Here is a 16,121-nt window from a genome sequence, read left to right on the forward strand (position 1 = left end):
CGAAGAAAAAGTGGATTGATGAAAGAAGGAGGAAGAAAGTTGCGGAATGGTCGAATTAGAACGAACAACTTCAGGTAAAAAGGAAAAGGTACTTAGAAAGATTCGAAGACTTGTGAGATAAAAATAACGGAATAGTAGTGAATTAAAAAATCGTTGTCAATCATAATAGAAACAGTTTAGTTCTTCTTTGAATATTTATGTTCTATCATTCTTGTGTCTTAAGCAGATAAATAGAATATTCTACATTTTTTCTCATGCTCCGTTATACATGTGTATGAAAATAAAAATCGAAGAGAATGTATACTCGACGGGTAAAAGAATTTATACGGAATACGAATGAATAAACTAACGGAAAAAGAAAATACAGAGACAAAGAAAGCGACAAAGGAATCATGGTATATGAAATAGTAGGGATCTAAAAGGAACTAAACAAGCCATTAAAGAAATGAGGAACAGAGGACACCGTGGATTATGGAAGAATGAAAAGGCGCGAGTTTTAAGGGAAAAATGGAAAGAAGAAAATATTAATGGTTAAAAATGAAAAGAAAACAGAGGAGGAAACAAGGAATAAAAATCAATGGGCACATTAAGTCGTTGCAAATGACCGACTTCTTATAGCTTTATTTATATTGAAAATTATACTAATCGAATTATGATTTACCAGACTGAATATTTTGACCGTCCTATGTAGTAATGAAATGTCTATGTAATGATAAAATTAATCTATATGAATAAAATAGTAAATTAACATTTTTTAAGTGTAAATCTCCTTTTTTGAAGTATTTAAAATCTATATGAATCCAGCGAAGGTTGTACGTATAAACAACGAATCTCACGGAGCTGCTCGTACAAATCGTCGATTAATTCGACGAGTGACGTGCTATGAAATGCGATCGATCCGCTAAGCAAAGTAGAGAAGGATCATTTATCTCTCTATTTTTGTTACTCTCCCTCGTTTGATATACGGCCAACACGTTTGATGTTGCGCACTCTTTTGTGACTGCGCTGTCGACATTTATGATTCTTTCTGATTTCTCATGCGAGCTTAACTCGTCCCTGGAGTAATCACAATCGGCTAGATTTAATCTGATATTTTCCGGTTACTGCTTCCATCATGGATAAAAATCAGCGATACATCGTCGATGAAATCATTCGCTGTAATCACGAATACGATTACGATACAGGAGGTTTTATCTGTTAGAAATTCTATTCGATATTAAACGGTTCTCCCTATATTTCACGCTACATTCCTTTTTTTCTAGAATTTCTTTTGAACGTTGGTATTTTAATTATATATGATAATTGAAAGAATCTACGATCTCATGGGTGTGAAAAAAAGAAGAAGATAGATTAAGATATTATTATATTAAATTTCTGATTATCTTTTGTCCAGTACCGAATTTCCTTTCTACGTTTTCGAGCTTATTAATTCGATTTATCCAAAAAATTGAAAGTATAGGAAATGAAAATCGGTGGTCGTTGATATCTGCTCTTTAAGTGTCAATCGGAATTTTTCAAACTTTGCTTTCACGTTGACATTAATAACTTCTCTTCTCGATATGTGAAACGTAAATGGATTATTATCTGTGGAACAAGTCGTTTATGTATTGTTGCGTATTGCTCCAACTGAAAAATAAAAACATTAAATACGCAAATATAACGTATAATGGTAGTAATTAGACTGCTAAGCTATTCTAATTAATTGTTGATTAAAACAAAAATATTGTTTTGAAGAAAATATCGGTGGTTTATTAACAATTGTTTTAACAAGTTTATACAACTTTCTCTCAGAGGATGATTATCCAATGATAAATCGAACGCAGCTGCTCCCTTCGAAGCCACAGTCGAATTTCGGTGTACGAATAAGATCTTACGATAAGAAACAAAAGAAAAAAAGATCAAAACGAGAAATTCACTCATTCCATCTTCCTCGCGATCCATTTTCCACTTACTTGACTATCACGGAAACGTATCGAGCATCCTTAAGTATCGATTCACCCACGACGTCGTTGCCTTTGAAGTATTTGCATCGCGTCTGTGCCAAGGGAGAACACGCGTGTGAACACGTCTACGAATCTCTGAAACCGACCCCAACACCTCTTTTCATTCACGCCTCTCTTCTTCAACCAAATTTCCCTTTCGAATTATATTAAGGAATAATCCTGACATTAGTATGGCACTCTTAGAACGCGTTGAAAATTCTCATTTTCTTGTCAGAGTTTCTTCTTTTTCTTCGGAATTGTGTTAAAGAATAATCCTGACACTTGTATAGTCTTCGAAGATAACGAAAATTTTCATTTTCTCCAGCCACAAATTTCCCTTATTTGCTTTCAAATTACATTGAAGAATGACACTTGTCTGTTAACCTTTGAACTCGAACAAATTTTCACGATCTGGATCTTCGTCGATCATTCCCCACGAAACAATTCACGAGATCACTGTAACTTAACACATTCGCTGCCATCTTTGGAACTTTACATCCTTTTCACTTAACTTTCTTTACTTTAAGGGATAACAATTATTCCAACGCTCTCTGCACTGCTTCTTTCAACTTTCGAAGCCATTTTATCAAGAAGTAAAAGTTGTGTAAATAGTATTACGTAAATAATCACATCGACGTATTATATACGCCAGTAACAGCGAATGCGTTAACGAACAACAGAACTTGTAAATAGCTTAAAGAATATTCACAAAATTCGATCCACGCCATTAAAACAACAGCAGACCACGATGTATCGTTGATGAAAATCAAACAAGTAGCTGGACTAACTATACTCTGTACGTGTGATTTAGAATTTTGGATTTGGGTCAGTGAGTATGCGAGTATCCCAGACAATTTGCCCAAAATCGGTCCATCGTGTGGTAAAGGTGAGGGAAAACGCCAGATAGAGCATGTGTTTCGTCCGTGTAGCTCTGCTGCTCGAACATGATGTCCTTATCCACCAGAGCTTTGTTCAGAGCCATAGATTGTTGGTAGTGCACATTGTCGTCGCCGGTACCGTGTATCAGCATGTATTTTTTGCCACGAATTCCTTCTACCCTTCTGGCCACATCCGTGTGGTTGTAACCGTATAGATTATCCGCTGGAGTAGGTAACCCCATGAACCTTTCCGTGTACAAGGAATCTGCGATGGAAGATAATGTTTGGTTTTGTGACGTCAGAATGTGAGTTAGGAGCAATTTGTTATAGTAGAGAATTATTGCGTTGGTACATTATAATATATATATATTGTAAATCATAGCGTTCTTTTTTCTCTATGCAATTTAGATTAGGGTAGATTAAGGTTTAAATAGAAATGGATTTTCTGATTTGTACAATCCATTCGAAACTTATCCTTCGAAGAGAAAATGGAAGATAATCTATTTTAAGAATAATCGTGTCTATAAATGTAGATCTGAAAAAATTGTAAAATTTTATAGAAACGAAGTTTCTAATTGTTCGGATTTCTTCGTAATGAAGATGGAGTGAATTAAAGTTGCTTTGTTGTAAAAGAAAATAATCGTATCGATGTATCTCTATATTTTGCAATTGACTAGATATTTAGTAATTAATTATTGTTATTTCCCAGACCCCAAGTGGAAATGGTGTTAGATACTTATTAATGTGCCATGAGGTATGGCATTACCGTAATAAATCCAGGAGGTCACAGGTGCGACTGATATACCGCATTTGAACACCGAGGCCTTGTCAGTAGCCAGCACCATGGCAGTAGAGAAGCCGCCATAACTCCAACCCCATATCGCGGTTCTGTTTGAATCGATCCACGAATACGTCTCTTGCAGTATTCTAAAAATCATACGCGTGCTGAAATTCCTACTATTAGGAATGTTCTACTGTTCCTGTCAAAATTAATTTTTTAGCAATTTTCATTCCAGAAATTACATAAAATGGAATTCCTGAAATGCTAAATTACTAACTTTACAACAGTAAGATATTTCGCTTGGAACTTCTGCCAGAATACCATACAAAGGATATAATTCTACAAAGCTATTTATGTTAAAAAATTTGTAATTAAAGAGTTAAAGTAAAATATTAAAACAGACTGACGATTTTTTTAATCTCTACCTAAATAAATAAAATTTAATACCAAAAGAGTTATTGTTATAATATGCAGACGTTTCTTCTTTTTCAAACGTGCCTTCCTACCATATCAGATATGAGAGGTTCTGCCGTATTCTCAAAAGAATCTGAACATTTGCTTGTCTCAAATAAATAAGGGAGATCTAAAAATTGTAAAACCTGAATCTACCTAGTAACAGCAATTTGATCCTCGATTTCCACGGTGCCAAGTCGTCGATAAATTTCAAACAACATCTTGCTACCCTTATAAGCTGACCCACGACCATCGATGCGACCATAAATTACGCTCCTGTTGGTCACTATGTACGATTCGAAACCAAACGATGCTTCATTGGTGACCCTAACAGTGTTCGGACCTGCGTAACTGTAAAAGTGAAAAGAAAAATAAAAAATTCGGGGAAGATAAATTAATGAAACGTCGTACTAACGTGAGAACTATTCTGCGCTTGGAAATAGAGATCATGAATCTCTTTCTTTCTCTCTCGCGTGCAGATCAATCATACTTAATAATCTCAAACGGTGGAAAACGAGTTTCAGGATTAAGGAACCACTTGGGTCTCGCGGATTTTTGCTCGCAACGGTGCAACGATAATCGGAAAATCGAACAGCCACCGCATTCCGAACGTGACTCGAGATAGATTACGAATGGATTCCAACCTCTCGGAAGCATATACGTCCCTTCATTTGTATCCTTGGATTATTATCTCTTGCTTGTTATTATCAATTCGGCAGAAATGTATTCGGAACGCTTTTATGTTCATAAAGAAGAGAATTATAGTTTTTATTCTTTTTTTAAGTTGCTGTTTTAACGCTCCTAATTGATATCATGGAACACATAGTTTGAATTAATTCCTTCAGGATTGAATGTTCTTCAAATTTTTTTTCAATTAGTAATAATAGAGACACATTGTTTCGATATTTATGTATATATAGATATATAAACTTACACATTGATTAATAAAGGGTACGATTTCTTCTCGTCAAAATCAGGCGGCAGAGAAAGTTTAACTTTATTCTTGTATCCATTAGCGGTGACATAGAAATTTTTAAAGATAGGCTGCGTGCGGGTTGCCAATTTTTGTCTCAGTGATCGATTTTCCTCCCAATTATAAATACGTTTATGATTGGCGTTCATAATCGTGATGAACAATGGATCTGGACCAGAACAAGATAGGGCATAGTTCGAGCTATCGGTAGAAAAGTACGCGTAGGCATAAGTACAGCGATTTCCTGTAAAGCAAATTGATATTTTTCAAAATAAATCGCATAACATATATAGGACAACATTTCCTGAACAACGGTATATGTATTCGAAACGCATTCCCAAGTTTCAAATACTTGCCCTCAGGAGAAAAGACGTTACAGGACAAACAAACAGGTGCTCCATTGCCATCCAACTGCACCGAGTACACATTTCTATGCGAAGGTTCATCGAGCTCATTGCCCAAATAATAAAGTCTCTTCCTGGCGTGATCCACCGCTAGAATGGAGATAACTTCCTTAGCTCCTGGCGTCAAATCCCTTTCGCCAACCAGCTTCCCATCCTTGTACTCGAACCTAGTCGCATGTTGGAACCGCCCAGCCGGCGTTCCAGAATCTTGAAGCTTCACAATGATAACATATTCATCGTGAAAGACGAGAGGTAGAATGCGAAGCCAGCCTTCGTTTTCCTCCTCGTAGTAAATATTACTGTTGTTACCCCTTAAGTCGTAGAGAACTATCTGAGCTTTGTTCTGCACGCGGTTCGTCCACGTGACAGTAACTTGGTGATTGGTCCTCCAGTTCACGGTGTAGAGAACGCAGTCTCTGTGAAAGAAAAACGTGTTTGGAAAAATTCTTAAATTTTTATCTCAATTATCTTATTAATAAGCTAGGGATTTTCATTGAAAATTCGTGTTTTCATGATCACAATTAGGTAACCCATTGACCATCAAGCAGAAAAATAATGTGTTGGTCGATCGCTATTCTGAAGTTAAATTCGTGTAGTATATATTAATGAACGTGTACGTAACCGAAAAATTGTAAGAACGGATCCTTAATCCTTGTGAGATACTCACGTGCCAACAATATCAGTGGGCGGCTCAAGATTAAGTATTTCAGAGGACCAATTATCCAAATCAACGACGCTCATTGATACGACTGGGTTTGGACTGCCTGCCTAAAATTTGAAAAATTATGCGTTTATATCTAAACGACATTAACAAAGAAAGAACCACGAGCTTTTAAATATTAGATCTTTAATTAGATTTCTAAATTGGATAATTAGAATTTTGTAATAATTGAGATTTATCATTTTTAATTAAATATTGTATGCGTAATACTTTCCTGAAAAAAATTCCGCTAAAGAAGATGAATAGAATTTTACGAGAATAAAGAGAATACAAGTAAATGATACATGTGTTTCACACTGAAATAGCTTCGCGTATAAAATAAAGATTGCTTTCACAAGTGGTCAAACATCGAATCGAAGCAGTTTTTCGCCATTGTAATACAACTACGAGAGAATAGGTCTGTTAGAAGAAAAAACTAACGGTTAAACGCTACGACGACCACAAGATAACCCTTTTCATCCCCTTTTAAACCCCGCAACGACGCCGTAAGGATAGCTTGAGCTTCCTAATCTCGTCTTTTAACGACTGTAAAACTGTGTTACTTGTATCCGAGCGGGCTGACTAAAGCAAAAGGCCGATTATCCGATTCGATTGATTTTCCCTTATTAAATTCCCATTTTCGATTCTATACGTTCCGGAAATTGTTAACAACAAAAATAACTACCTTTGGATATTTGATTTTTATTTCCTTCGGGTATTGATCCTTCATGTTCCCTGGAGATCCATACCTTGGTATTTCGATATCTTTCACGTTCGTATCGTTGAAAGTAGCAAAAGCAAGGTGTCGTCCATCGGGAGAAAGCCAGAGAGCCGAAGCAGAAGCTAATACTTCCTCTGTAAACGTTAAACATTATTCTATCGATTAATCAAACTAATAATTTCATCCTAATAGAGAATTAGAATTTTACAATTAGAATTTTTCTAACATTAACGTGTTAAAGCCATTGAACACTCTAATGTTAGCAAGATAATAAATGGTGGATTAACATTATCTGTTCGACCATTCTTTTCGATTACCTTCGTAAACCCAATCAGGTACTCCGTTATAAACGGTGTCGAGCACACCCGTGTTCGTTATTCTTCGAATATGACTGCCCCCCTCGGAGAACTCTTCGTAATAGATATCGTTCTCGTGAACATAAATCAAAGCGTTCCTCGTGGGTGACCACTTGAACAGAGGTATGCGATCACCATTCGCAATTCTCGTGTATGTTCTACGTGAATGAAAGCAAAGGAATATAAAAAAGGAAACGTATACAAATTAATAAGGATTAACTTTTTGAAAATAATTTAAGAAGAAAGTCTTGAATTTTTTTCATTAATCTGCAATTAGGAATACTACAGTTAAAAGCCTGATAAATTCTTATTGATATTTGTAATATTTTATTTTTACCTGAATATTGACAAACTCGAAATATATAACTGAAAGTAACTGAACGAACATTAACTTTATCATTATTGCTACTGACATGTTGCATTGTTTTGTAATTTGATTTATCACGGTGCCGTTAAAATTGTCGGTAATGAAAGTAGATAGTTTACCTGGTTTTAGTGTTGTATACGTCGCACCTTTGATACAGTGAATACCGGAAACCCTGGAGATCGATAACTTATATATCTTTTTATACTCAAAGAACAGAGATGGGATTTTAACCGTTGCGCTAGTGAAACGTTCACGATACGATCGATCGGAACTTGTAGCATGCAAAAATTATATACTCACGTTTACATAGTCATGGCCAATCGCAACGAAAGAATTGTCGAAGGAAAAGCTTATGGAAGGCTTCTCGTAATCGGCCTGAAACCACGTTAATATTCATTTACAAAATATCAGGCACACATCCAATCGAAACAGAAGTCAAGATAACGAAGAACGATCGTTCGCGAAAGTTTGAAAATATTAATGTTTGAAAATTGAAAAATCTGAATATTTGTGCGTTTGAGAATGTTGACGAATATTTGGAAATTTAAAAACTTGAAAATCTTTTAATTTCTAAATTTAACGATTTCAAGACGTGGAAATATAAAAACTGACGATTCGTCTCCCACATTGTCGAGCAGATTTTTAATCAAAACACCTGTCAAAATTAGCGAAGAACAGTCGTGGTACATTTGACTAGAAGGATCGAGTAACGATTCGTCTACCATTTTATCGGCATAGTGGTAAGCGGAAATTGATCCCTGGAGCACAGCAAGTATTCGAAATTGGGAGCAATATCAAGGTATCGGAGCAGTATGATGGGACAAATGCTTGAGTGATTTGGAGTATCGATACTATTGATTTCGTGTCAGGTTATCGGATACGTTACGACACGATAAATCTTAGATTGTTCGGAACAATCGATACATTATCGTGGTATTAATTCATCGAACGTCGAAATGCTACGTCATGCTTTGATCTTCCTTGAGGGGGTGAAATGGGAAACATTTTCACGTTTTGTATTTCACGAATGATATTTTGTACTTCGTTCTATGCTCTCTGAACCATATTTCAACATTCGAATATTTCAGAATTTGAAAGTTTATAGGTTTGTATGTGACAAAACTTGAAATGTTAAAAACTTGCAAATTTCGGATAAACATTAGAAATCATATTTGTTGAAAGGAGAACGAGACTGGGACGCAAAAATGCGAAAACCGTAGCAGAATTGATAGCAAAACGTTTCAAAAGTCTTATTTATAATGTATAATTTGGAATGATTATGGTTCGGAATGATCAGTAAACGTTTAGCTGGAATATCGCTAAAAGAGACGCAAACGCTTCGAGACCAGGGAAAATTGAAGAGAAAATGTTAGACATCGTGTTTCTTAAATCAACAACGTTCGATGTTGATTCATGGCCAAAAGTGGACGGTGTAATTCACCGGTTAAGAAGCTGGTCAACGCTGAGAATTTCCGTACGATTAATTAAACGTAACCGTGTTATTTGTACGTGTCCCCGATCGAGCAAAAGAGAGAGCCCGACATTCAAGCAATTCGTTCTTGAAATTGAAACGTAATTTCTCGAAAGCCCGCTGCCCACATCCAATGGAATTTCCAAATTGCTTAAATAATTAAAGTACTGAATGAAATATTGTAGAAATTCGAAAATATCAGATATCATCTTCAAGATTTTCTTCCGAATTTTCTATATTCTTTTATATTGTTTTATTGGATATTTAATTTATTGTTATTCAAAAAATAAATAGCGTTTACTAAAATAAAGAATCTTCTACAAATTTGATTCAATTAGATTTTCGAGTATTTCGTTTGGATAATAAATAGCGACTAATATGACATGATTTCGTTCTTTCCAATCGTGACATTAATTGTAATTCGTTACATCCATCTTAATATTAGGTTGTCCGGAAAGTATCTTTCTTTCACAAGTGTGTTTTTTACAACAATGCGCCTTCATACAAACGTTTATCTCAACAGAACAAAATGGATCGTACGTAGTTCGACAAAATAATATAAAACAAAAAACGTTGTGCGTCTATTATTTCCTCATAGAACGAAAGAAACTTTCCGGACAACCTATTACGTACCTACGTGTATATTATATTTTTGATTATAGCCAACATATACATTATTCTCTATCCTTTGGCAATTATCACAATCATTTAAATTTAAAATATTTATAAAAGGTTTAAGACGAAAATTACAACATCTTGCCTTTGATCGTGGACTATTTCTAATTCCCAAAAATGCAAAGGACCTTCTATGTATTTCTGTTCCAATACGAAACTGATAAATTTCTCCTTATCCCAAAGCATATATATGCTACATATACATGTATATACCTATATATATGTGTGTGTATATGTACATAGGTAAAAATACATCATATAGCATATACATGTATAGGTGAAAATAGATCAAATAAATCATACCATCACGGAAGAATCCAAAAGGACCCAAGTGATTCCCTTGGTCACGTCGAATACGCGAATGTTACCGATGTAATTATCGGAATAAAGGATTTCCGTGTCTGTTTCCCAAGTAGCATTGAAGCTGTTCGCCCGAAAGCTTTGATCATAAGTCTCTTCCAGCTTGAACGGAACCCTAACAGCATGATGATCATTGCCCTCCGAGGATTCGTATCTGCCCACGTCCTTGTCAATCACTTGTGGAACTATACCGAAAGACGGGAGAACTCTTAGTATTTTCTTACGAACAGAACCAAAGGAGGAAAGTGAAGGAAGAGGAAGAAAATACGAGGAAGGAGATTAATCGCGGATTGATAGGACGAGGCTGGAAAAATGTCGAGTAATGCTAAAATTTCGGAACTGTACGAGTTTCTTGATATAGGTAGACTGATTAATTGCGAATTTATTATTCATCGAGCCATATGTGGGTCAAAGCTGTGACTCAGAATATCCGTGATCCACATGCATGTCAAAGTTGTTTAGGTTTAGGTGTCCATAATCTGCATACTCTTCGAGAGAATTTTAATGGTTCGAGTGGCGCAAGTCATTAGGGAAATTTCATGGAAAATTGCCAAGCGATGAAGCAATACTGCTTGATTTATTCCGTATTGAAATTAGAATTAGCAATCGGTATAATCACGTTATTTCTGCATTTTTCCATTCCACTTCGCGGTGTACTGCTATATACATTGTCGCTCATAAACAAATTGTCGATGTTTATTTCTTCAAATTCAGATTTCTAAGAGTACGATTTGAAAAAAACAGAACTTCAGTAGACATTTATTTCATCCACTCAATATTATACCAAATATATTATACTTCTTTTTACATTATGCCGATTATTTCAATGCAATTATATTTTTCGTTTTCGTTAAAAAAAAAAATGTCTTACGTTTGGCAAAAGTATGAAACAATCGTTAAAAAGCAAGATAACCATCGTCCTAAGTTTAGATCAACGATTTCTGGCATCACCGTAGCGCCGAAATCGTAACAGGCAGAAAGTATACGGAATAGGGCTACAATTAAACTTATCTCCAAGCAAATAACGCAAATCGGTGAAGAGCATTAGCCCGATTCCCGTCGATCTCGAGGCACCCGGCTGTATCCCGAGACGTCCGGTCCCTAAGCGGCTCAACGGAAGCGCGATTATCTCTTGAGGACAAAGAAGCGGAAGACTTACTGGATTTTCCAGCAACAAGGACGACCAGGAATCCGTGCAGCACCAGTATCAGCTGTGGCAGTATCTGGAAAAGATTTCGTTCCCGTTGAAAGAGACCATAAAAAGACAGAGAAAAAAGGAGGTCGAAGAAAAAGAATCCTCGCATCTGGAATTCCATTCCTCTCTCCGTGCTGCTCTGTCCGCGACACCTCGTCAGGATACGGCGAGGCGAAAAAGGAAAGACGGATTTATAGAACATGTTGAAGGCGTTCGACCCCGGAGACAGCAACACGTGCATCGCATAAAGGTTTCGCGTCGACGATTTCGCGAGCTTAGTAAAATCCGCGAAATTGCTGTCGCGAAATTGCTGGACGACTCCTGACCAGATTTGTTAACCCTCCGATGGGCAAGATGGCTGTGATCGTCGTTTTCTTAAGCTCCTCGCATCTATAGACAAGATATCTCGCTACATGGCGAAATGAAAATCATAGTAGCGCAAGTAAATATTTTGAGAATTTAGATTTAGTCGCGTATTACGACAATTAAAATGATTACTCCATTAGTTCCTGAATTAACTAAGATAGAATCGGGTCGATGAAGTCTGAAGAATGGTATGAATTCAAGAAATACATTTTGAGACGTGTCACAAAATATCATCAAACTATTATTTTTATATCAATTAGATATCATCCTCGCGAATTAATTTTTGATCTGAAGTTTTCAAACGAGACATTTATAAAAACCTTCTATAAACATATTATGTGTGTTATACGTCACTTTTGAAATACTTATTAACGTTTGATTTCTTACTAATATTTTAAAGTATCTATCTTTTGTCTCTTATAATATAACTATATTACTTATTATACGTCATCGAGTTACAAAGGGATTGTCACGAGGGATTAAAGCTAAAGACAATCTCCTTCATCGATCACGCTCGTGAATTATAATAGAAACTGGTCTACATTGAGTTGGAGTTAAGAAAGGAGGACAATTCGCGAACTGGAAATATAACAATGAGATGACAGATAAGAAAAGAAAGATCAACGAACAGTGTTGTACGATAAAGAAAAGTTGAACCAGGAAAGGAGTAATAGGACTTTTCCGTTTGGTTGTGAATCTTTTAGGAGACGTCAGGATAGAATATATCACGTTGAGAAAGTCCGTTGGTCAGCACAAGTATCTCGTGAATGATATAAGGTTAGTGGAATTCTCGTTCGAAGAGGATCAGGTTTAAGAACGCTTACTAGGTATACCAGGTATTCTTGGTATTTAAAGCGAAGAAGAAAAGGCTCCACTTCAAAGTCATTTTCAAGAAGAAACTACCAATCTTTGTTCTTAACATTTCTACAACATTAAAAATTAAATTTCTTATCTGACTCGTTAATCCGGTCAACTTTTAACCGCAAATTTCTATATTTTCAAAATTAAAATTAAGATAGATCGATTTTAATTCGCTCAAATATAAATATGATATTATTTAATCCGCATACAAATGAAATTACACATTAACTGCCCAGCAATAACATCGCTGATATCTCTGTTATCTATCGGTATCTAAATAATATTGTTGATACGCAGTATCGAAGTTGAATGGAATTGTTTTTCAAAATACTCGAGTCTAAAAACACTTACTCGAATTACTCGGTTATAACATTCTCACGATTTAAGATACAGCCTAATAAAAATAAACTTCAAACCGTAAAAACATTGAAAATTTTAGAACTTGTACTATGGCTATCGAAAGTCAAAAGTCTGCGATAAAAGTAAGCGTTTCTTTTTCGTTTAAGAACAGTAAAAAAAAAAGAAGAAAAATACAGCGAAAAATTAAATATTCTTTGCATGTACGAAACCTGCTTCGAAAATGTTCGAAGTTCCTCTCGCTTAACGAAGACCGACTGACAGATCAAAGCTGATTTGAAATTATAAAATTGCATTTTCTCGCCGATATATTTATTTATTTCATAAGCAAAAGATGCCTTGATTTAACGAAGAAAATCTTTGAAAGTTTCAGCTTTGCGAAATTTCATTAAAATTACTCGATTTATCGTTATAATCCCTATTTACGAAATATGGAACACCTATTCATTAAAAATATTGGCTAATACTGTTAATCTCTAATGTAACCAATTAACGTCAAACGTACACTTTGCAGGTTAACTTTTATTTGTTCACCTTGGCTCTTCGAATGCATTGCAAACACGATGTGTAAAAATTGTTAATAATTCTCTGAAGATCATTAATCTTCCGATCAAACAATAAATATAATCTTGGAATAAAAATGGCTGTTTTGATTTATCAACGCGTCTTTTCTCTTTTTCACGATTACGTTGTATCTTCGCGTTTCCAACCTCTTTTTCCGCGAGATTTCTTCCAAAAGCGACGCATCGTCGACGATAAATCGAGGCACGCGAAACTTCTTCATCCATGCGACGAAAACAACTGGAAAGAAAAGTTGTCGAATCGATACGATTCTCTGGAAGAAAACGGAATTCGAAAATGTCGGTCGATTACGGGATCGGCAATTATCTTCAGGGTGTTTTGCTTTTAACACGACCGTTTCTTTCTTTTTTGTTATTAGAACGCGTGCGGTCGTCGTAAAACCGGTTACACGAAGAGTCTACCTAAATATAGATTATCGTGTAAACGAGAAAAATTGATAGTACAGGCGATACAGTTAATCCAAAAAAAATTGTTTTCTAATCATGTAATAATCCCTTACTTTTATCTCTTATCCATGTAATTTCTAAATTTTTAAACAAACTCACTTAAATGTAATCGCTTGTAGTCAATGTAATCGCTGGTAATATTTCGATAACAGCTGATGTATTAAAAATCAACGTATCACATATTGTTTCAATTACCGCCTCGATAAAAATGAATACTCTGTCACCTATTCCTGTACAACGACTTATCGGTATTAACATGACATCTATATCACATAAAAAGAGCAAAATTACATAATGAGACTGATAATTCAACGTGTCACGAGACTCGACATATTCAAAAAACAAATAAAAAAGGAGAAAAGAAAAAAATCAGCTAATTTCATTGACAAGTGACAGTGACCACCACTTCAATCGATTAGACGATAGGAACAACAAGTCGAACTTAATTACTTCTACAAACTATATAATCACTTGAATAGCGGAAGAGACAGAAGAAAAAGCTTGCTCTCCGATAACCTACCCGGTTCCACGACATAGCTAACACGTAGCAGGGTCCGTCGATGTCGATTTCCCTATCGTGTGATTCCTTCTAGTGACGATCGAGAGATCGACACGGCTCGATGAATGTCACGGGTGCGTCGAACACAGACTGATCCATCACGTAGTTTTCCGATGTGCCGGAGGCCGCGATCACTCCCACCTCCGACGATCAACACGGGGCATTCCCTCATAGTACTCGATCTTGGCCTCAGTCTTTTTCCTCCTTTCTAGTTTCGTTAATTCTCCGGTTATCACTACGATCGACTGATAAGGAAATCTTCTCTTTATCTGTATACCGCGAACTGTGAATATTCGATCGAGTTCATATATGGAGTTTGATGAGTAAGGAAAATATGATGATTAAGAAAGAATTGGTCACCTTGCATATGGAAGATTTTGTATAATGATGTTGAATTAGCGAAGAGGTAGATGTATCGAAAGATTTGTATACAGTTATGCATATAGCGTTGTATTATGACTTGGGTTTTAATGTCTTCAGTAATGGATTTACTAAAGCTGGAAAGATAACGAAAATATATTTTTCCAAGGAAAATAATGTATACGTTGCTCTGCTGTCCAAACTTTGGCTGTATGTGGAAACTTTGACAGATTTATACTCGTAGTATTTGAACTCGACCAAAGTATATAAAATAATAATGAATTAGTAATTAGAAGCAGCACTTACCTTTTTGTAGTATCATGAATTATAATTACATATATTATAAATTTAAATGACCTGTTAAAAAGTGTAGTAATAATGTATTTTTCTAGTTATTCTACATCTGCTGTACGACTACTGTGTATTCACATAACATTACTTACGTGACGTTTGGTGTTTTTTCTTATCAATTTGCGAAAAATCTTCTTGGAATACGAAAATGAACGAATCGAAAGATGCAGAGCTCGTCAAATTAAAAAATAGCACTGCGAAGTTTGATAATTTCAAACACAATCATTATTATTCCGTATCGACTTTTAGAAATCAATCTAACCGCATCAGTTGCTCAACGGTAACGAATACGTTTTAAGCTCAAAAGCTTTAAGTTCAGTACTTTTTTATTCAGTTTTGTAGGAAATTAGTTCTGTATCAATACTTTCGTTCGTTACTATATAAGCCAACATTACTTTAAAAGGTTAAGTAACGCTTAATTTAAATTTTAATTCGAATTTAATCTCTTCTTAACCCTCTGAATCTAATTATACCATTGATAGCATCGTAGCTTCCATTTACCTATTTATTATATTACCAAAGATATAAAATTGATCACAACAATACCGTAATATTCGATTGCAGACAAAACAGTAACATAATCCTCCCTTGGAATCATCGGTTCCATAAAAAAAATTATCGTAACTATGTAACACAAAAAATCAAATTTGGGCGATATATCAAAATGAAAAAATAAATAAATAAATAAATAACATGCAAAATGCAATACCATTCAGTTGGCGTCAAAAAAGAATGAAACGAGGGGAAATCGAACGGATTAACGTCGGCTGGAATCTGGCGACGTGAGCGCAGACACTTCACATTCTTTCCCCGTCGTCGGTTGTCACTAATAATCCTGATTCACGGGCCAATGCTGTCAATAACTTCGTAAAGCTTTACGAAATTCTGCCGCTGTAAATCGCGGTTATCGAACGACACCTCAT

At 35.5% G+C, this 16,121-nt stretch overlaps 1 protein-coding gene across 3 annotated transcripts; it reads right to left on the bottom strand.

The window, feature by feature from the left end:
* Positions 1-1,723: 1,723 nt before the first annotated feature.
* Positions 1,724-16,121, bottom strand: LOC122573157 (venom dipeptidyl peptidase 4). Of its 3 annotated transcripts, XM_043739192.1 has the most exons (15): positions 15,908-16,121; positions 14,848-14,984; positions 14,449-14,770; positions 11,281-11,344; positions 10,065-10,306; positions 7,916-7,990; positions 7,735-7,787; positions 7,210-7,406; positions 6,857-7,026; positions 6,139-6,239; positions 5,424-5,887; positions 5,029-5,311; positions 4,251-4,445; positions 3,627-3,787; positions 1,724-3,125 (listed from the first exon to the last, which is right to left on the bottom strand). In XM_043739192.1, exons 3-15 carry the CDS (start codon positions 14,461-14,463, stop codon positions 2,809-2,811), a joined length of 2,337 nt encoding a protein of 778 aa, XP_043595127.1. In that variant the 5' UTR covers positions 14,464-14,770; positions 14,848-14,984; positions 15,908-16,121; the 3' UTR covers positions 1,724-2,808. The 3 variants fall into 3 exon arrangements, with proteins under 3 accessions (XP_043595127.1, XP_043595125.1, XP_043595126.1); XM_043739190.1 differs by having other exon boundaries at positions 14,848-16,121; XM_043739191.1 differs by having other exon boundaries at positions 14,449-16,121.

Source organism: Bombus pyrosoma, linkage group LG11 (genome assembly GCF_014825855.1).
Source record: "Bombus pyrosoma isolate SC7728 linkage group LG11, ASM1482585v1, whole genome shotgun sequence".
In the NCBI taxonomy this organism is placed as follows: Eukaryota; Metazoa; Arthropoda; class Insecta; order Hymenoptera; family Apidae; genus Bombus; species Bombus pyrosoma.

Bases quoted from the DNA above. Each gene is read 5' to 3' on its own strand.
- LOC122573157 (XM_043739192.1), bottom strand. The intron at 7,991-10,064 runs GTATGATTTATT...ACGTGGTTTCAG, and splicing joins TTTTGGATTCTTCCGTGATG to GCCGATTACGAGAAGCCTTC. The intron at 3,788-4,250 runs GTAGATTCAGGT...TATGATTTTTAG, and splicing joins GATCAAATTGCTGTTACTAG to AATACTGCAAGAGACGTATT.